The sequence below is a fragment of the Capra hircus genome, chromosome 24, assembly GCF_001704415.2.
Source record: "Capra hircus breed San Clemente chromosome 24, ASM170441v1, whole genome shotgun sequence".
NCBI classification, from domain to species: domain Eukaryota; kingdom Metazoa; phylum Chordata; class Mammalia; order Artiodactyla; family Bovidae; genus Capra; species Capra hircus.
The window spans coordinates 54,908,748-54,931,710 of record NC_030831.1 but is presented as its reverse complement, the minus strand read 5'-3'; the positions used below and the strand labels follow the sequence as shown (position 1 = coordinate 54,931,710).

Sequence of the window (22,963 nt, the reverse complement as noted above, 5' to 3'; positions counted from 1 at the left end):
ATGTTTAGCTAATTCAGCTATACTAGGCAAAAAAGCGGAGAAGGCAATGGTACCCAACTCCAGTACTCCTGCCTGGAAAATCCCATGGATGGAGGAGCCTGGTGGGCTGCAGTCCATGGGGTCGCTAAGAGTTGGACACGACTGAGCGACTTCACTTTCACTTTTCACTTTCATGCATTGGAGAAGGAAATGGCAACCCACTCCAGTGTTCTTGCCTGGAGAATCCCAGGGACGGGGGAGCCTGGTGGGCTGCCGTCTATGGGGTCGCACAGAGTCGGACACAACTGAAGTGACTTAGCAGCAGCAGCAGCTGGCAAAAAAGAAGAGCATTGTAGAAGTAAGCAAGTATATGGAAAAAAATGAGTGTTGGATGACTTTTAGAAACATGGAGCTGTACAAGTTCTAACGAGTTATATTGTGGGGGGAAATGGCATTTTGTTCATACATTCATCATGCATTCATTCACGTCATCTCTTAAGCACCTGCCTGATTCCAGGCAATCTGCAGGGTACATGTATGTGTGTGTTTTGGTTTATTTGAACTTTGCAGTAACTGTGTAATGCTGCAATCATTACTCAGAAAAAAGGCAGAATGTAATGAGATCTGTGATTGGGAGTGAATAGTTCAGTTCCTTAGCCTATTCATAATAGTTTGTTGTCTGATTGATTCTTTAATACATGTATGACTGTCCCTACAGTCTTAAGTCCTATTTTTTCATTTTATTAAGAGCACATGCCGCAGTGGGGCTCAAGGCAAAGTTGGGAATGGATAAATCGTTGTTTGGAAACTGAATGAATACAGAAATCCCAGACTCTGCACTCAAGTGGTTTAGAGTATTTACTTGTTTTTTGATGCAGTCGTTTATTCATTCATTCAGCAAGTTTTTACTGCAGGTCTGCTATGTAGGTAAAACTGCACACATGGGTTGCGAGTTCTGGTGAGATATCCTCTAAATCTTTGTGACAGCTCTACGTATGTGTCCCCAGTTCCCCTTCATCCCAAATATGTCTGTCAAGGCGTTTTTGGAAAATCACAAAAGAACTGTAAACTTTAGAGAAGAAGTTAATAATATGGATGTACTTTAGGTGATCAATATTCTAAGCAATAATTTTATTGGTAAGAATTTTTTTCCCAAAAGTGGCAGAGAAAACACTTGGGCACACTGCCTACCCCTAGTGTCCTCTGTGGTGTTTGCAGTCAAGCATCAGAGAGCTTGGTGACTTACTGTTTTGAGTGGCTAACCTCCATTCCCTGTCCTTTTGGTGGTAAAAAGGGACTCTATGTAGCTACTAGTAGTTAGGTAACACCCAGTTTTATTCTGATGAAAGAAACAACTGACCAGGTCAGGTGCCTTAAAAATTGGTTGTTATGATTAAAGACTTCTTATAAAATTATTATGAAACACATGGATTTATGCATATAGCTTCAGTTGTTTCTATATATCTGTGCTAATGCCCCACACAGCACACTAAAAATTTATCATGGGTTATACTTCTGTCACTTAAGAAAACTTCAAAGTCTTAAATTCCCAGAAATGTCTCAGTTGACAAGCCACTAACTTGAGTTCTGATTGAAATAATATTCCAAGGTCAGCTAGCCAAAACTTTAACATCACTGGAGGATAATACATGGTGTCTCACCGGTTATAATGCATAGATCACCTTTTGAGCAAGTATCTTTATTAATCACTGCAAATTTGTACTTTTGAAATTTCAGACCCTTTTTCATTAGTTAATGAAGCCAGGAAGCTTAGTGCTCTAGTCCCATTTTAATTGTTTGAGTCCCGTGTGCTGATTTGTCAGGGTTTAAAAATCTCTTTCACCTTATCAGATTAAAAATATTTATGTACATGTTTAACAAAATATTTAAAAGCAACGAGAGTGTCAATTTTAAAAATGTTAGTTGTGGCTTCTGAAAGTATGAAAATCTCATTTATACTTACAGAATTAATAAGGCATATTTATGTTAGCAAATATGCAGAAAAAGGCATGTAATGTAGGTGAAACAGAATGGTTGTATATTCAAATAATTAGGAAATCTTTCTAGCAGTCCACCTGTGAAAAGTTAGGTAGGATCCAGAAATAGGCTTCTAAATGAGGGGTCTTTATGAGAAGCAACAAAGGAACATCGACCCCAAATAAAACCCAACTTATCTCCCTTTAAATCCCAGTCTCTTTTCTAAGTGGTGGTTTTTTACACACTGTCCTTTGGTAGGTGGGTACCTTGGCCTTCTGTATGAAACACTGAGGGTGGTTTAAAGGTTACAAATGTGATCCTGTCAGATTGACAACTAACTGTTCTAATGAGGAAAAAATCCTCAAAGCATGAAATTTGAATGAAATGTGTGATTATAATTCAAGTACTGTTTACACAAACCTCTGGGGACCTTCTGAATAAATTCAGAGCGAGTGAGTTAGACAAACCTCTGGGCCTTCGCTAGATGTGTGCCTGTGCGATGTGTGTGTTTATTTTACAGCGTGGGGGAAACTTTCCAGCCTCAGCCAAGGCTTTGCTCTTCCGAACCGACACCGCAGTCCCCGCTGTTGTATATTAATACTCTATGTGTTTGGTTACCACGTTGAGTTGTAAGGAAATAGGTGCTCTGAATTATTAAAGTTGATTCTTGAGAATAGATGTATGCTCGGGTGGCATTTGCTTCGGCATATGCAAATGATTTAGTTTCATTTGGGATCAATTCCCAGAGGCCCTCCTTTCCTCTGCTGCTCTGAATTTGGCAAGCTCAAGTCAGCCTATCGCCTCTCCTCCCATCCCCTTTCTTTCTTTCTTTCCTCTTTATTTTTTGTTCCTTCTCTCCCCCCCCCTTTTGTGGGTTGATTATAATATTAAAAAAAAAAACCATAAACATTGCACTTGCCTGTTAGAAACCCTGTGATCTAGAAAGACGCTATTGTTCACTTGTGATCCATAAAGGTGAAGGAAGATTTTTTTTTTTCCGCTTTCTCCAGCCCTGAAAGTTGAGTAAAAATGTGTAAGTTTAGGGAAAGCGTGTATGGAATGTTTGTTCAAATATTTATACAGGTTTGGGGCCCCGTGGATGATGCCAAAACGCGGTCTCAGAGGGGCCTTTTTAGGAACTGACAGCTGTAAGTCATTCTGAGGCTCGGATGTACCAACCGACCTGAGAACCCTGCAAACTAACGGCGTTAAGTGGGCGGTGGGCTCCACGGCCACGCTGACAACGGCGCCCTGCGGCCTCGGGAGGGTCCCGCGGGGGGCGTCCGCCCAGGCTCTGGGGGCGCGGGGCGAAGTTCACGGGCGGGCCGCCCCGCTCCTCCGGGAGAAGCCGAGGGCTGCCGGGCCGCCCCGGGACCCCGTTTGGTTCCGCCACCCCGTTTTGTAGGTTGTTGACCACGCAGTCAGAAAACACTGCCCCCCTGTCTCCTTTTGAGCGAGGTCAGAGACACGGTGCTTTTTCTCTCTCTTTTTTTTGCCTCCCGCCCCCCCCCTCCCCTCTCCCTCCCCTCTCTCCGAGTCGGGTTCTCAGGCAGCTGCGTACAATGCTGGGAGCTAGCCAGCAGCAGAGACAGATGGCAGAGTTATTAGATGTGCATCATACGATTCCCTTCCTGCCACTCGCTTTTTAATCAAATTAAAACAAAAAAAAAAAAAAAGAGAGAGAGAGAGAGAGAGGGAGAGAGAGACAGAGAGGGGGAGTCAATTAACTGCATTTGTATTCCGCTCAATAATGGACCCTGCTCCACTTCTACCCTAAGGCGGTTGAGTTGGAAATTTTTAGAGAAGAAAAGGGTGCCTAGAACCACCACCCCCCCAAAAAATTTTTTTAAAGCAAAATAGAAAAGAAAGTTGGGGGGAGGAGGAGGAGGGGGAAAGAGTGAAGACGGCAGAAATGTGTCCGAATCGGCATTATTCGAGGAACTAAAAAACAACAACAAAAAACCACCCTCGGAAAAGTTGAAGCGGCGCGGCGTCTGCAGCGGGCTCCCGGCCCCATCCGCAGGCCGGGCCGCCTTCCAGCGCCGCTGTGCGAACCGGAGCGTCTGACAGCAGCGCCGCCCCCCCGCCCGCCCGGAATGGTCTCTTCCTGCTTTGCATATTCACCACGCTTGGCCCGGCCATATGGGAAAATGCAACTGAAGGAATTGTTGTGAAAAAAGGGACAGCGAGTTTGAAATAAAAGTTGTTAGAGTGGTACCGAAGAGAAAAAAGAATCCGAGGCCATGTACTGCGCATACACAATCCCGGGCATGGGCGGCAACTCTTTGATGTACTACTATAATGGGAAAGCGGTAAGCGGACGCGGGCTGCGAGGGGGATTTTTTTTTTTTTTTTTTTTGGACAAGTTTTATTGTCGCCGGGTTGAGCATCCTCCTAGGCCGTGATCATGGTTTCGCAAAAGTTGTCGCAGGACGGCCGCACCTTCCTGGGTGCCGTGCAATGGTTAGCCTCTGCCAGTTCCTAGGGTATAGTGGAGGTTTTACTTTCTGATTTTTTTTTGGGGGGGGGCGCCCTCCCTGAGTTGGGGAGGTGTGGAAAATAGGATGGATTTCAGAGCTTTAGAAAGTTTGAAGGCAAGGTAGAGTGGGGAGGTGGGAAGATGCAAAAAGGGGAAAAAAAGAAAAGGACTTTTGGAAAATTCTGCTTCCTTCCAAATGACTTGTTTAAAAGGAAAAGCAGCTAGTGGGAAAGCTCCCGTTAGGCTGAGAAGAATTGTGGAGGGGGGGGGGTAAGTTTCTCCCTGGACTGAGGTTCTGTGATATCCAGTCTTACGAAGTTAGAAGCTTAAGTGAAATGGGTTTAGTGCAGAGAATCTGAGAGGTTGAAATAGAGCAAAAACATGGAACTGAGACATCTGATTAAGAAATAGATTATATAAGCTTTTTTTTTTTTTTTAAGCCAAAAAGGGGAAGGAAAAAAACCCAAAAAAGAGGGACCCATTCATGCATATAACAATATTGTAAGTTATTTGTGTTGTGTGGCTTCTTTCCTCATTTTCCCCCCTTCCAACAGAAACGCTTTATTTAAGAAAAAAAAAATGTGTTTGGTATTTTGTGCATAACCCCAGCAGAAGGTTTATACTTGCCATCTGGAGGTTTATTTTTTTTTCCCCCCTTCCATGGGGCCCACTGAAGGAAAAGGATTTCAATATTTTCAAATCGGTATGTTGGGATCTCCGGAAGAGTTGTTAGGGAATTAGAGAAACAAAATTTTATTATTGAAAGATAGAAAAAGAGAACAGGGGAGAGTGTAAAGCAGCCTTTTTCAAACTGATGTCTTTGTGTACCTTGAACTTCCATTTGGATTGATCTTAATCGGGGTGTGAGAGTTGGGCCAAAAGGGACAGATCAGAGCTTTAAAGAAGGCCCAGTTCAGCTGTAGGGATTGGTGCAGGCGAATTAACGTGTGTGGCGTTTTGTGTGTGTGAATGTGTATACGTGAATGTGTATCCATACGTGTATGGATAACGGTTATTTCTAGCTGAGCATATACTGGAATGCACTCACGTATACACAAGTGTTGGAGGGTGCAGGATGGTTTAGGAAGATGAATAATTTCATTCAAGAAAGCAGTTTTATGAATGAGCAACTGCTGAAAGAATATCTACTTTTCTTTGGAAAAGTGCGAGTAAATCATCAAAAGTTTATAAAACTGCCCTGTTTTTATCTTTTTTAAAAAGAGAGAGATCCTAATGGGTAATTAGAAAAATAGTTAAGTGTAGGAAGGAAAATACAATTTTAAAGCAAATGGCTTATGTTGTGAACTGATCAAGTAAAGTGGTTAAATTTGTAAACATAAATCATAGGATTATGTAACTTCTTTTATAAAAAAAAAAGTGCCTAATTTGCAATTGGTAGTTTCTCATATGTAGTTCTTAAGACTTTTGCCTGTTACATTTTTGACATTCCTATGTGTAACATAGCCAGTACATTTAATTTTAATGCACTTTTAATGAAAATTTTGCAAGTGATGTTATCACAGTCAGTAAGAAAAAGCATCTCAAAATAGAGTAAAATAGACTCAGGAATTATATGACCCTTATGTATTATAAGAATACTGCAATGAATATAATTTTCCAGAGTTTTTAATCTTTAGGAATTACCAGTGATGTGATTTTTTTATATGTTAATTGTTAATTTTGCGTCTGAAGTGTCTGAACTGACATTATAGTTGAAGTTTTGGACATTTTAACACTCTTTTAGCCAAAAGGAATTTTTAAAAATATGTGTTCCCATTCGCACAGCTTGCCAGTTGCCTCTATCATAAGAAAATGCTGAATATGACATCATATCACTAATATGCCCTCTCAGTTGCCAAATATTTTGGTTGTTAGATTTTTTTTTTTGAGAGGATGGTACTCATAAAATCAAGATCGCTCTGTCACAGGAAATGTATTTATAGGCACTGTTTTAAGGCTCTTATTAAAAACAAATCTGGTGATGTGTATCTCTATTGATTCAAACACTAGAAAGAGGCAAATTGTACATACATTATAGTTAGAAAAAAATAGCCATTTGGAACAACAGGAGAAAGCATCTGAAACCACGGATGCTTACCAGTTCTTCGTTTTAGCTTTAAGAAACAGGCAACAAGGTCCAGTTGTATGTCTTCTTGGATGGAGCCAGTTCTATACCATTTTTCAAAATTACCTCATGCATACGCTGGAGAAGCAGATTTTTGTTTATTCTACAGTGTGTATTGTACTGGCTCTAATTCTGCATTCAGCGGCTTTTGATTTGGTGCCAGACATCTTGTGGAGATTGTGTATGCCATGCGTTAATTGTTCAAAATGCCTATCGAAAAGACTACATTTCTTGAGTTTCATTTGTTGTTTGGGGTTTGCGTATCCATGCATTTCTGTGGGGATGTGCTCTGGTGACCAACGTGTGTTTTAACCTAAATGGTTGGAGTTAAGTGTGATCAGCTATTTGTTCCACAAGCTTCCCGCTGAAGACTGCACAGCACTGAATTCCTTCTTTTTTTTCCCAGTGACAAGTCAATTACTTGTTTAAATTCAGTTTGAACTCTCTGAACTGAGAGAGGCCAGAGGAAGCAGGTTTTCCCTGTGAATAAACAAAAGAAGAAAAATGTAAAATCATTCCAAACACTGTGATTTTAGGTTGTGGAAAGAGTACAATTAAGCATTACAGCAGTTCTGATTTCTTCTTTTTTGAACTGGCAACTATGTATAGGGTTTGCAAAATCAGTTTTCCTCTAACTCTCCAGCAAGGGAAGTAGTATAATCAGTGATATTTTAGAACAAACAAAGAAAAATGTGGATTTTCTATTACCTTAAGTTATGAAGTGTTTCTATGACCGTAACCCCACAACATATTATTTCCTTCTTTCTGTAAAATATTGAACCTGTCCTGAACTGTGGACTTTGGAAGTCAAAACCTACCAAAAAAAAAAATCATAGCCCTAGAGCTATCAAAGGCTAAATCTTGAATATAAACTAGAGTGTAATTTTTTTAAAAAAAAGATTAACTCCTCCTCAGGTGAGAGTTTAATGACTTTAACCAACATGAAATTGTGTTATTTCTTTTCTCTGTGGATGAGGGGTTTCAATACAAATGAATTCCATTCTCTGCTAAATAAAAAATTTGAAAGCACTACTACCTAACTATGGGAGCGAGGATTTTTGCAGAGAAAATCGGTAGTTTCTTTTAAGAGCTCTGAGCGTAAGCATCTATCAGATTATTCCACTGTGTCTGTCCCCGTGGACAGCAGTATCAGATGTTATCTGGTCCACCATAAGTATAGTTTTAGTTCTACATTTGGATTTTTATAACTGCTTACATATTCTTATTCATTGAATAAGAATTTTAATAAGTAAGTATTTGGTCAGATTCCACCTATCTAAAAATAAAGCCGTTCCACAAAGATAAAATTATGGCAAATGAAATTGAAAACAAAAGTGGCGAAATTTCCTCCTAATGGTAATTTAAGATCGCATCATCAGCGCTCGCCAGCGTGTGCATGTGTTAAACGGTATAGAGAAACCTATAATTATTGTAATTGCTCTTTTCGCTTTATACTAACAAGCTTCAAACCATGTTTCAAACTAGTTGTTTTGAAATAGTTATTTGTCAAGTCATCAAATCTCAGGAAGTAAATGGTAATGAGCTTTATATTCTGACTGTTGGTCATAGGATATAGCTTTTAAACTCCATAAAGTTGAGAGAGGAGGATGGTTGTTCATTTTTTTCTGAGATCGAGGCCAAAAAATAAAATAATTTCATGATTCCTCGCTAAGATGGAAAAAAAGAAACATTTTAATTCCCAAATCTCTCAGTTGAGAATATGTTCTTAGGAGAGCTTTTCTCTGAATAAATCAAAATCTCAGCCACCTAAATTGTTTGAAGCTAAAAATCAGGATATGAAGTGTTTAGCTCTTTTTTTTTTTTTTTCAGGTACCACAGGAAGTGCTAACATAGGAAGCTTAATATCTAAATAGCACCAGTAATAATATTTTCCAGTGCATTTTACATATCTCCCTTTCTTGGTAAACCTCACAGTTGGTCCCAGTAGCCTCATGCAGGCAGGAACTAAGTTTTAAAGTTTTTAGTAGTATATCGACTATGTAAATTCCATTTAATATTTTTGGAAGCTATTTCATAGACTTACTATTTTCAGAACCGTGATTATAAATGAAACTAGTTGGTATAAGTGCATTACTTTTAAAAATGATTGTTTAGCTACTATTACAGAGCAAAAATTTGCTTAAGTTCAAACTAATATAATTTTTCAATTCCCCACTGATTCAAGAAAACTGGACATATCAAAGAGAAAAAAGTATGCAGAAAAACTTCCTTAAGTGAGCATATTTTGGAGAATGGTTGACAATATAAAGCATTTTAATTTACTCATTTTAAAATAACAATGAAGTTTTTCTTTTTTTCCTTCTGTGCCTGATTGCTTATGAGAAAATTGTGTTGATTTTGTTCTATAGGTTTAAGTTGGTAAAAAAAAAAAAAAATTCACCAGACGCATAATATTGATATTGTGGCTACATCTTGTTCTTCTGCCTCTGATTAAATTTCCAAAAAATCGCTGTGTAAGATTCACAGATGCCAGTTTGAACATTACTCTGGGGCTAATTTCTTAGAAAAGATGAACCAGTTACATATTTGGTTAATTTTATTTAATCTCTAATTTCTGGTGGGTTTGAGCATTTTGAATGTCGTGTTGCTAATTGCTAAGCATCCTTGGAGCGCCAGGTGATGGCATTGCTTCAAGGAGGATGAGGAGGAAGGCCAGTGGAACACAGAGGAGAGGGCTTAGGGAGAAATGTGGCCAGGAGAGGGCTGATAGCTGTTGCAGCCTGTGAATACCTTTCCAACTGATCTGCAGGGAATCGTGCTGAAGAATTGTGTGTGTCCTGGTCCACTCTCAGTGTGCTTTGCATTACACTCCCTATTTGTGTTTTGTTGTGCTTCGTTGTTATTATTGTTGTTGTGTTTTTTTTTTTTACCTGAGATTGCAGTACCACTACAGAGGCTTGAGAATTAGTGATTTCTTGCTTGTAACTTATTTTGTACATGGCTTTTAGCAGAGTTTGATTTTAGATGTTGTCCTGTTTCATTTTTCTCAATGTTATGTGAGTGTTTTTAAGCCCACCTGCAACTTCTGTCACTGTGATGCCACTGAGGGGGAAAAAAAAAATGCTTCTGTGTCATTTCTTTAGAATCACGGTGCAGACTGTATACGGTCAGCAACCTGCCATCAGGAGATTCATTAAAAAAACCCTCAATATCTAATCCCATGAAGATATATAGATAGGTTGTGACAGTCTTAATAGTTGTTAGGATTCAGGTTTACTCTTATACTAAAAGAAATGCAGGAAGGAAATATTTGCTCTGTATATCAAACAAATACTTGTAACTGAGAATCTCAGGACAGACATGCAGAGGACCACCAGGCTCTTTCCCCTTTTTCCTCTAGTATCACCAGTGTTACAAAAGAGCTAATTTTTCACAGTCAATAACTTTAGACTTAAGTCTTTCAGAGTTCATATGTTTTGGAGATTTAAATTAGCCTTTAGTACTTCACATATAACTCTCAAGTGACATAGGGTAAAGTTATATGTGATAAAGTTTATTGATTACAACAATAAGATTTGGAACTCTGTGTATTTATAAAATGTTTATAATCTATTCAGGAAGTCATCATAGTCCTTAAAAAAAGCAAGTATCTGTATATCAGGAAACACAGAGGAATAGTTACAAAGCGGAAAGAGCTACTTGTATGAAATAATTATATTTTGAAGTATGAAATGATCTGCTGAAAAGCTATTCGTGGAATTTTCAGAAAACTTCACTCGTTGGAGGCTTTTGAACGTTTTAGCATCTGTAATAAACTATTTGGCACATTTACTGAATCATCTTACGCATACAGATACTATTGCATTTTATTCAGCAAAACATATTTATTCTTCTGAAGAACTGTTCTTGAGGTTTGGGGCTTGAAAATGGTTTGAGAATTAGGTGTGACTGCATTTCAACTTTTCGAGACTTTCCTTTCTGCAGTGCTGAAGATTTAGGAGTTAGGCTCCAAACTACCACCTTTTATTAGCAGATGTATTTATGTCACAGTACCATATTCTGATTAGAATTTTTAACATTCACGTTGCTGATATTTGGGTCTTTCCATTCCATGTTGCCCCAAGTCCATACTGAGTTGTCTTCAAATTCTTCTTCCTTATTTCTTCAAGAAAGCTGCATGTGTTAATCGGGGCATTTCATTCAAGAGTAACTTGAAAGGGACACCATGCCTATAACATTTTATTTGGGAGAGTGTCCTGTTTAAAGGCGGCCCACCCCCAAATGGGGATGAAGAATGGGCTGCAAACACCTGAGAAGTCAGGGGTGGGAGGAGTGTAGATGATGTTCTAATTTCAGACTCCACCGAAAAAATGCAGGCTTTGGCACCCTCCAGGGACCCAGAGCTGTGCTTTCCTGGAGACCAAATTACACTCCTCTGTAGAGAGGGCACATTGAGGTAATTGGTAGGACCGAGTGGGGAGAGTTGAATTCCAGCTGCTTCCATTGTAGCTGACCTGAAAATGAATAGGGGATATTAAGAGTAGAGGCTAACATTTGACTTGGGTCTTTCACCTCCACAAACCTAAGGGTGAGAATTATAGAGTTCTGAATGACTGCACCGATAATGATCCTATTCAAGGGGGAATTGCTATGTTGGGGGGAAAAAAAAACTCTCACACCATTTTTAAAATAGTTGATGCATTTACCAACCACAGTCCTGTTACTGTAGCCTCAAGAAAGTTTATCCACAGGATGGAAACACTCCCTGTTTTTGTCACCTGCGTCTTGGGTTCTCACCTCTTTGGGTACCATTTGTTAATGCTCATAATGAAAGACATTTGGAGGGTCCTGGAATCTCGTCTCCAAGAAAGGAAGCAAGCAGTGGGGTGTCTGCACTCCCTTTTCCCCACGATGGGTGCACTTCTTTTTCTCTCTTTTTTTTTTTTTTTAAGGAGAATGGTGCTGTATTACTCAATAGCTTTTCTCACGAATAAAACAAATTAAATTGATGTTACATGCATATTTAAACCCCATCCAGTTAAGTACTGACGTGATTAAAATAATCAAATGTATTACTTAAAAAATTAAAAAGGATAAATTCTGTACCCCATTATTTTATTGACTTTTAAATATAAATTGCAGAAATGTTTACATTCTTGATGGCATTATTAAGCTAAACTGACAAATCAGAGGAAAAAAAGTTGATTGCCCAGCGCATTATTATTTCTGCACCTGTTATTACAATTCAGAAGTGGAGTCTTCGCACACAGGAGCCGGATGGATGCTGTTTTCTTAGGCCTCCTTTGTGTGATGTGGGGGTTGGGATAAATGTTTAACAAGTGTAGTTTCACTTTGTAGTGCCTTTTTGGGTGTTGATGTGATTAAAAGACTGCAGTGTTTTTCATGTAGCTTTGAAATTAATATGCAAATAATAGGGGATGGTCGAGCTCTTCTGTACTGACTGCACCAAGCCTCCCTAAGCAGAATGGCGGAGGGTGGGGGTGCGGTATCAGCTTTTTAGTAGATGTTGTTTAAGTGTGTGTTTAGTCGCTAAGTCCTGTCCAACTCTTTGTGACCCCGTGGACTGTAGCCTGCCAGGCCTCTCTGTCTGTGGGGATTCTCCAGGCAAGAATACTGAAGTGGGTTGCCATGCCCTCCTCCCAACCCAGGGATCGAACCCAGGTCTCCCACACTGCAGGCAGATTCTTTACCTTCTGAGCCACCTGGGGAGCCCTGTTTATAAGTAGCGCCAACTTTTCGTCTATGCCTTGAGAATGTGTAAGGGAAAAGAAGGGAAGAAGAGGGGCATATCAAATTAATTTAGGTAGGGTTGCAGATCTGAGCTGAAAATCCTTGAGAATTTTCTTTTCTTGTTATGTATTGGCCAGGAGCTTGGTAGACCTTGAGTCAGTGTTTCAAACCATTGTCAGTAGTTTGGTTTGAATTATGTGTTTTTCTTTAGTTTATTTCCTCCTCATCTTCATCATGCAGAATCATTTTTCAAACATCTGAGCATAGGTGTCAATGATTGTTGGTGAATATGATTCTAGAATTTTTGGGGTGTTCATTGTCCACAATTAACTTCTCAGAGAGAAACCTAAACTTTCTGAGACCAGTGGAATAAATAATGCCCTATTCTATTTTTTTTTTCTTTTTTAGGTTGTTTGAGAATGTCATTATGTTCCTAGAAATGTAATAACATTAGATTTGGACTGAGATAGTTTGAGTTTGTAAAGAAGCAGTTAACATGCCATTATTTTCTCCTGGAAGATACTAATCAACACTGTTCATATGAGTTTAGATTGTGTCCTGTGTAATAATTTAAATTCCTAGGTTTTAATAACACTTAATGTGTAGCATGGATCCCACTTAATCTCCCCCCTGGCTTCACAGCAAAATGTTTACATGAGTGAACTCTCAATTTTTATATCAGCTATTTAACTTCTGTCTTTCCAGAGTTAATGCTATTTCCATAATTAAGCATATTCAACAGTTAGTTCCATCAGAGTATATCTTTAAGATGCTGTTCCTGTCTTTTTTCAAAGCCATCTGTTGGCTAGGTCAGCAGAGAAATGGGGGCCTGGTTTTATTTTAAGGCAAGTAAGTTATTACTCTACTATTGTATTAGACATTAAGCTTCAGAGAGAGTAAAAGATAAAATTCCATCATATTTTCAGTTTGTTAACATTTGCAGCAGAAATGTGTGTGCCCAAATTGGTTATTTTCAACTCATGACAGCTGTGATATTTAAAATGATCACAGCTGTTGTGACTTAAAATTGATTTTTCTATTAACACCTGAGAAAAAGACCTGTGCCATATTAGAAACTTAAATAAGGTAACTGTAAAATTAGATATGTTGATGTGAATCTGGTAATCGTCCTTCCCAGAGGTTGCAAAGTGCAGCAAGCCTCTTGCATGCTTGCAGGGAATGAGCTGAAACTGCTCGAAATAGATGCGTGATTGGTAAATGCATTTACCTTGCAAAGAATTCATGTAATAGCAGGTCTTCTTGGCCCAACTTCCAGTGTCAGTTGCTAATAAAACCTTTAAGGATTCAGTTGACTTAATTAAACTCCAGAAGGAGGATTTACATGAATCATTATGAGATCCTAACCTCTCAACTTTTAATTTTTTTTCACCTTTCAGCTATGACACTGAAAAATGCAAACCCACTCTAAGTTGTTCCTTATGGAGGAAGTTTTGGTTTTATGATCCTTTTTCTCCATTGTTTTTAAATTATGAAAAGAAAAACAGATGAAAAAGGAGAAACAAATTATGCCTAGGCTAGCACTTGTTTGGGGAATCTGTCATACATTTTTTCAGGATCTCTCGACAGGTCTATTTTAACCTGATTTAGAAAGAGATGGTGCGTCCCACATGTGTTTGGTGGAGCTATTTTGATGGTGACCTTCTCAGGACACTCAGTGTTGGCATCTTGAATGTGTTAGGAGATCAGTCACCTATTTAATAACCTAGGCAAGTTTAGGTATTGGGATAGTTTCACATTTTGAAGTGGATGATATTGTGTATAAAATACACAGCTGGCCTGATGTGGAATTATTTATAGATAATCGTGCCTTCTCAGATGCATTGCCAATAGGGAACTATGTAGATTAAACTCCTTGGCTGGTCCTACGCTTTTTACCTGTGTAACTCAATCAGAATTGAAAGCATGACAGCCTTTATGATGATAAATGTACGGCCAGATCAGAGAAAGGACGGATGGATGGGTGGATAGATGGACAGATGACATAACTAGGCAGTAATAGACAATGCCAGTTATTTTATCACTCAACTTGCTTATTCATCAAAAATTTACATACACTGTATTATTTTGATTGTTGTTTAGAATACATTTGTGGAAAATAATGAACATTTCTCATCACATAATCAAATCATAGTACAGATGGTTCCAAAAGTTCTAGAATGAACATAGGTTATTTGTTTCCCAGTAATAAGCTACGACTGATGAGCACCACAAGATCAAAAGATAAACATGTCACTTACGAAGTGATCAGGAATACAAGTGGATATTTTCTTGTTTGACTGAAGGAAGATACTTCTAGCGAGGACCATTGTTTCCGTGAAGATTTATGAAAATGGAAGTGGATATTCAACATACTCTGATTGCAGATAGATATCTTTGGGGACTGTGGCACGCCCCCCCCCCCAGGGGACACAGGGCAGTATCTGGAAAATTTGTGATTGTTCCCACAGCAGGCGTGGAGTAAGGGTTTGCGCCCGCCTGCCGTTCAGTGGGTAGAAGCCAGTGACGCTGTACATCACCCTGTGGTGCGGAGGGTAGCCCCTGCTCATGCCGAGGGTGAGAAGTCCTGCCTTACGAGCAGTATAGCTGGACCTGAGTAACTAATTCCCGGCGTGGAGAACCACCTTATGAATGATGGTGGCTTCCTTTTCTTTTTTCTTCCTTCCTTTCCTTTCCTTTCTTCTCTTCTTTCCTTTTCTCATCAAACAGTTCTCTCTCCTCTAGAATAACACGCTACAGTATTAGCCAGGCATTTTCATTATGTACCATGAAAATGCGGAATTTTATTTCCGATATTGTAAATATAGTACATTATTTGCAAATCAACTGGAATGGCTTCCAAACAGCTGTTAAGATATGTTGAGTCAATAAGGTACATTTCTCCATACCCTGAATCTATATTGATATCTTACTTTTCAAAATACCTTGAATTCTCTCGTAGTATAACCGTTGGTTTATTGGAATCATCCAAAAGGAAAACATTTTTACCATTAATTTTTTTCTGCAGAACATAAAAAGGAAATAAATAAGCGTAAAGAAACTAATAAAGTTGAGTATTTTGGGGAATAAGGATATTTTTGCTTCATTAACCAGATCCTCTGGACCAAGGAAAGTTTAAAGATGAAAACCAACATTAAAGACTTCCTATTCAGCTTTCCCAATGGCACAGCTTCTTTCTCCACCCACAACTGGGGATCGCTCTTCCTGACACTGCTGTGCTTCCATCAGTGTTGGATAACTCTTGGCAGTGATCTGGAAGTGATTTTAAAACCGTGGTTGCCTTCCCTAGCATCCTGGGGGGGAAGGTGGCGGTATCTGGTGGCAGAGTCTTACCCGTGCCAACTTGTGGAGCCCAGAAGCACACCTCGTGTCTTAAACACCAAGGTGCGGAGAGAGCTGCCACGTCTGGTGGTAACTGCTGCTGCTCTTCAGCTTCCTCCACATGCCGGGCAAGGCTCTCCAGGGCTCAGGAAGTAGGGATGGCAGCCATCGGGGTGGCAGCTCTGATTGCTAGTCTGTTTTTGGTGTAAGATATGCGCTCAGTTGGGCTTCCCCGGTGGCTCAGTGGTAAGGAATCCACCTGCCAATGCAGGAGACTTGGGTTCAATCACTGGGTCGGGAAGATCCCCTGGAGAGGGAAGTGGCAACCCACTCCAGTGTTCTCGCCTGGGAAACCCCATGGACAGAGGAGCCTGGCGGGCTCCATGGGGTCGCAAAAGAGTTGGACACAACTTAGTGACTAAACAACAGAGAACGACAACAACAACATGCTTCCACCGATTGCCCAGCCCATCGGCTGTTCCATTTCAATTATACCCCACACGTATCCTCAGACTCTGCACTGAGAACCTTCCTGTTCCCTAACTAGCTCAGTGCAGCACAGTTCTGTAAAATCACATTGATGCCTTTGGGTTTTACTGTGTCTGTCAGAACTGAAGCCGTTTTATGAGATGGCCCCAAGTTTACATTAATTTTGGTGGGGTTTCTACTTTTTATTGCATAGAGTTGACTGTGTTCAAAGTGAATAGCGGAAAAGAAAATGTGTAAATATGTTTATGTGTATGTCAGGCAAGAAATAAAGATGAGCGTTTTTGATGATCATTTCACTGATTTGGGTGTTTCTGGGAGATAGTAATTTTTTAAATTGCAAATTTGCTTTAAGTTAGAGCTCTTTGAAAAAGCATGGATCCTGCTTTTACTTTTGATCAATCATCGATTATCTGTGTTGGACTCTCAATAACACTCTTCTGTTCAAGTTTCACTCTCTGTATATACTTAGAATTACAACTTGCTTATGCATTGTTTTTGGAATGTTATTCAGAGAGCCTGCTTTTGTGGAATTTGTCACATATGTATGGAGTCTAAAAATCAGTCTTACTGTGAATTTCTGTAATTACTAGAAAAGTGCTTTACAGCTGAAATAAAGCTTTCAGTAAATACTTCATTGTAGGGATAATTAATATTTAATTAAGCACACATGCAAGCTTCGGTTCTTTCTGATTGCTTTCTCAAACACCTTCCAGTTTAATCCTTCCTGCGTCTCAGTAACCTAAATGGTCCAAATGTTGTTAACCCATTTTGCAGTCTGGGTAGAAAAGTCAGTTCCTCAGTGACACTGGTCACATTTCATGTGCTCAGAAGTCGCATGTGGTGGTTAGTGGCTGCTGTTTTGGACAGCACAGATATAGAACGTTTGCGTCATTGAAGAAGGTTCCGTTGGATGTTGCTGGTCTGGGAAATGATAGTGTTACAGGATTAACTCACTTGCTCAAGATCGCATGGATTATAACAGAACTAGAGGCGCCTCGGTGGTGTATTTCAGTGTGTTTATGAGTTTTCATAGCTTTATGTTCAGCACACATCTGAAGTTAGGAATGGGTCTTTTAGTGCTACCTAACATTTTAGTGAATGTGCATATCATCTGTGTTCTTTTTATTTTTTTTTATTTAAAGTTTTATATTTAAAATGGATAACCAGCAAGGACCTACGGTATAGCACATGGAACTCGGCCTAATGATATGTGGCAGCCTAGAAGAGAGGGGAGTTTGGGGAGAATGGTTACTAGTATACGTATGGCTGAGTCCCTTCACTGTTTATCTGAAACTATCGCAATGTTGTTTATTAATTGTCTGTATCCCAATACAAAATAAAAAGTTTAAAATAAATTTAAAGCTTAATGTAAAGAAGCTTTTTAAAGGATACTGCCCTTTGTCTGTCTGCACACAGTCGGACCTCAAATCACCCTTCTCTGAATAAGAGGTTCTCCATGAGAGGGACCGTGTCTTAATGCATCTTTATACACTTGTTACCATATTGTGAACAACCAAGAAATGTTTACACGGCCAAATGAATGAGCCACCCATGCATCAGACACGCCTATGCCTGTATATATGGTTAGGCAAGACTCTTAGGAAGCATGTTGCCTGAGAGCTGGCCTTTGCGGAATTTAGAGAACTCAGACCTTGGCGCTGGCTATTGTAGTACAAAGTCGAATTTTATTGAAAGAAAAATAATCATATGTATGTATTCATATAATCCAAATACATCTTCATAATAAGTGAAAAAGTCTGCACATCTCATCCCTTAACACTCATTTAGTCCCTAACTTGATTTCATGGTTTTGAAGTCTTCGTATCTTCCGGACAAACTTTCAGTCATTTAGATAGGGCAGGTTCAAAGATTAACATGTGGGCTGCTTAAATAATATTTCTTGAACAAACCAGTATGTATTGAAAACTTTCATTGAGTGTTGTGTTTCTTAAGATTCCTCCAACCCACCATAGCCCAGTAGGAAATTTTTGGTAGAATGAATGAATGAATAAAAATGTCTCTTTTTATTCCTTTGCATCATTAAGTTGGAGAAATGTGAGTGTTGGTGGTAGGATGACCACCTTCATTCAGTGAGCACATTCAGAATTGTTTGGAATACTCTTCAGTTATGTCCATGTATAATAGTGGGCTAGCCCTAGGGTGTTATTAAGCACGGGGAATGGGGGTTTGTGACTTACACCTGTCCTATATTCATAGATGAGATGACTGCAGATTGTCCCATCCTCCTCTTGTTGGAAGCACCAGGAGCCTATATAGTGGCGTGTCCTGGCTCATGCTTTGTCCTTGAACTTCTAATGGTCTACACAAGCCATCATTCCTCTTGGTAATAATTGTGGTATTGAGAGGCATTTGTGTTCTGTGCACTCTTTCAGCTTGTACCATGTTTAGTTCCTGTTATGCAAATATGGCTTTAAACTTAGAAATTCCAATTTGCATTAATATTTTGGTTTCATATAGCTAGCTATTGCATTTCACAAACAAGTGCATTTTAATGAGTATTGGCAGAATGTAGAAAAAAAATGTTATTCATTAAATTCTATTGTAGAAAATGCAGTCGTTGGTTGCCAAAATCATTAAGACAAAATATAATGTGTGTTGAGGCCCCAGGATATTCCTCTTCAAGAATGTTTGGCCCTATGGCATCCAGTCCTATTCTTACATCCATAGAAGATGGGGGTTGTTACTGTAAAATAGAAGCCAGAGTACCACTGACATTTGGGTTTATTTTTAAAATGTAAGCATACTTTGTTTTTTTATATATATATTTGCCATAAGACCATAGGGAATTCACCTCTGAGTTAATGGGAAGGACTTTAAAAGTCATAAACACCAAGTTGTAAAGTAGTGTCTTACATTTTGATGTTCACCCCTAAAATGGGTTTTTTGCAGTTTTATTATTATTATTTTCCTTCCTGAGATTTTTATAAAAATTCAGAATGGTAGGCATAAAATTTTGTGATAGGCAATATGTGGGAAAAATAAAAATTTTGCAACTGGATTTTCAGAAACGAACTATTTTAACACATGGACCTTTAAATGCTGCTGTCATATTGCCATGGCTTGTGGTCCCTAATTATAATGAGCTTTTTTGGTGGTGTTATGGCAGTTGTTTTTTTTTTCCTCCCCAGTCTTCAACTCACTTTTCCCAGAAGGAGAGTTCCAAGCCTTTGAAAATTCTCATGATTTTGCAAATCCACTCTATTTTTGTCTAGAATACAGGAAAGTTAAAACTGTGGCTGGTATGATGCCATGTTTTGAATCCAATTTTAAAGCAACCCTTTGCAACCCAGGGAGTGGAGCTGACATCTTTGTATCTGTAATGAAGATAATTATACCTGCAAGGTGACATCACTCTCGAAGTAACAAATGCAGTCGAAAACTGAATCTCTGGTCCTCTCTGAATTCTGTAGACCACTTTTGGCATTTAACACTAAACTCCTCTTTCATGCTTGTCGTTTGAGAAGTTGCTTTCAGATGAATTTACTAAAGCTGACTGACACAGGGTTAAATTAATTCTTTTCTTTATTACTCAAAGTGATACAGACCTTTCTTGGACTAATGTAGCTTAATTAGTGGTCAATTAAAACTGAACATTGCTGAATTGAAGTTCTTTGATCAAACTCCCTGGCATGAGTTCTCTTTCTTTAACTAGCCACCATCTTGAATTCATTTGGAATCAGTAGTATAAACAAGTTTAAAACTGGTTCTTTTATAAGAAAGTCAGCAGGCTTGTATAGCTGTGGGTTCTTTTTTTACTTCTGTAGGCGGCAATTCAAAGGCATGCTAAATGAAAACAGTACTACACCCTGAAAAAAATACATTTTTAAAAGTAACACTAAGTAGTCAGAAAACAGTCAGTACCCCCACCTCTTTATTCTAGACAGAAGATAAATTTCCCAATTTTGGTGGTTAGTTTTGTCATCATGAAGAGGGCTAAAAGAAAGCTCCCGGTCCTCACAGAGTCCATGGTGAAACAACAAACAAAAATCAAGCTGTGACTTGGGAGGAAGATGGTTCAGGCACCATTACAACATATATGCAGAGATTTGACCTAAACTTAGTCTTTATTTCCTGCGGGAGAGTATTTCCTCTCTTTGCCTTTGGAGTGGAGAATCAGATACTTTTCGTCACTTACCTGTTGATTTACCATTTCTTTGCTGGGGCCTGTTGTTATCAACGAGAACTGGTGGTGTGGTATTTCCTACTGATTGCTAGGTTGAAACACGCGTTGCTTTTCTTAGAATTTGGGTGCAGTTTTTATAAAAAGAAAAGAGGGATGTGGGGGAGCCAGGAGTTGGGACAGGAGAGAATCACTAAATATTTGTAAGTAGATCAGCCTCTCGGGCAGGCTGCGGTCCATAGGGTCGCAGAGTCAAACACGACTGAAGCAACTTAGCACACACGCGCGTCTTCATATTTAACGCGCCTCTGCTGTTCCAGTGGAAACATAAATCGATACCATTCCGTAATCCAGAGCCTAAAAATAACAGAGCTGGCATTCCATTAGTGCTATATTTTAAAGTATTAATTAAAACTGGCACTTTTGTGCTGGAAATAAAAGGAATAGATTAGGTTTAAATAGAGCACTTGAGCAGTCTGGAATGGCTTCTTTTAAGTTCTGAGGTTCTCACAGAGGAGAAAAGTACAAGGAAGTTTTGGAAGTGGCCATGTCATCTTTTTCCCCATAAATGACAAAATTTTTATAGTTCCCATTATTTATATCCCCAAATTACAGTTATAACCAATAATTAAGATAAAAATTTCATCACTTGACAGAAAGAGGAATTGTTTTGAGTCCTTGTGCCTTTCAGCCCTCTCTTGTGCTCTCTCCCTAAAGGGCTGATTAGAATGTAATAATTGGGGATGATAGCGGGAGGAAAAGGACAATTCCATTTAATTAAAGATAATTTATTTTACTTTAAATCGGTGATGTCCCACATGAATAAGAGTAGATTTAGCAGATAGGTTTATTAATGGGTACTGACACCGCAGTTGACATAGAAAGCAAACATTTTCTTGCCGTGTTGTTTTTATTGTGTCTCTGCACCTGATAGGGGCTGTCATCTGACTTACAGAGCAGTAGACTTCTCCCCCAAATATGCAATTATTGGTTTATCAGGGAAACCCGCTTGAGCCTCTTCTGAGTTAAAAAAAAAAAAAAAAATGAGGCCAGGAGCTTGAAAAGCTGCTGAAATTCTCAGGACTCCCACTGGAAATGCCATCTCCTCCAGTGACATTTTCTTGACTGATCTTTGAAATAATCTGGTTCCCAGATACCAGGGTAACTTCAGCATTTTGAATGAAGAGTGTCAGATTTCTGTTGGTTTGGGCAAGGTGCTTGCATTAATATTCCTTTAGGAGAACAGGTAGCTTGCACACCATAGATATGAAAAGTGTCACAAAGTGGTCATTTGCACTGTGTAGGTTCATCTGTGAGACACGATGCTGTGGGGAAAGTGAGGTCCTTGTGCCATATTTTTGTTGTTGTCTCATGCGTTGCAAATAGATCCTGGAAATTAGGGAAGTGTTTTAAGGTTAGAAAGCAAATTCTAACAAGGCATGGTACTTTTTTCACATCATCTTCTCAGCCTGTGATGGTGTTTTAAATGGAATACCCCCCAGCAACATTGTGTTCGTAATTCAGTGAATCCTGAAGTCCTTTATGCTTCAAGCAAACTGCGTTGTTTTCCAGTTTTCACTTGATCTTTTGTGTTGTGATATTTATCCCTTTTGCCCTCATATCACATTCCTGTGCTTTTATTGATGTCTTCTCTTGTTCAGTTGTTTCTGTGCCCCTGCCTAGTACGTTTCATTCATTTTTCTTCTGGGAATGAAATCCAGGTCCCGTGGCCACTTCTTTCTCCCTGGGCTGCTTCTGTCCAGAACTCCCATTCATATCGGCCCTCTGGTTTACCTTGCATCTGTTTCTTTTTCTGCCTGTTGCTCTCATTTTTCTCTACAGTTCCTGTATGCTGGTTTCCTTGTCTCACCTCTTCAGATTTCAGCACTGTGTCTTTCTAGCTTGATTTCAAAAATGAGTTCTATCATAATTATGTTTTCAAAATGAAGGGAAGGAATGAGATTTTTCCGTCTTTTTTGGAGATGAAGATCATGGTGATTTGAATCTTTCTTCAGTTTTAAACCAGATGGATTTATTTTACCCTGTTCTGCCATTTTACTATTCCAAATGGATGTTAGATCAGGGGTGGTGTTACTCAAGGATTAATATTCATCAAGTCTTGATTGCATTAACCTTCCTCCTCAGCCAAAGCATCTTATTCCTGTTTTTGTCCACATAATTGGTTGGTTTTAATAAGCTGATCGCTCCAGCCTTGTTTTACTCTGATTCCCTGTCTCTTTTATCCATCTCTTTTAAAAATCATTCTGGCATACCTCACTTTACCTTTTATCTTTTCTTCTTCTATAAATATTATTAAAAGCATAATAGCTTTCCCCAAATTCTGCTAACAAATAATACTAAGAAAGAGGAAATTTGCATGTAATTTTTTTTGTTGAGCATTGGGGAATTCTACTTGGATTTTTAAATTCTACTAACTTTTCTCCCCCAAGTTGTATAGTCATGATTCTGAGTAATGGTGAGAGGAAGGCCAGTGTTCAGGATTGATCCTTAATTAAAGGTAAAAACCCTACATATCCATATTGATGAGGGGGAATGGTCCTAGATTTGCTGCAGGTAAATTCACTTGTCCTTGTTGGTTTGTAGACTTACTGGTTCAGGGCTCTGTGTGTATGTGTCTGTTGGTCTGTCTACTAGAAGTTGGGCAGAGTAGAGGGCAATCTGTGTGGCTCGCCACTGTTTCAGCACCTCCTGCTGGCCTGGA

The 22,963-nt window shown here is 39.1% G+C and overlaps 1 protein-coding gene across 21 annotated transcripts in view; it reads left to right on the top strand.

The window, feature by feature from the left end:
• The window catches only part of TCF4 (transcription factor 4), a 384,420-nt gene that overhangs the window by 271,869 nt on the left and 89,588 nt on the right, over positions 1-22,963 (top strand). Inside the window, exon 1 of one of the 21 annotated variants that reach the window (XM_013974450.2) lies at positions 3,640-4,268. The exons of 18 other annotated variants lie outside the window; for them this stretch is intronic. In XM_013974450.2, coding sequence (XP_013829904.1) covers positions 4,200-4,268 — 69 coding nt within the window. In that variant the 5' untranslated portion in view covers positions 3,640-4,199. Of the gene's footprint in view, positions 1-3,639; positions 4,269-22,963 lie in introns of those variants that run through there. 2 more of the 21 variants (XM_005697276.3, XM_005697277.3) reach the window with 2 other exon arrangements.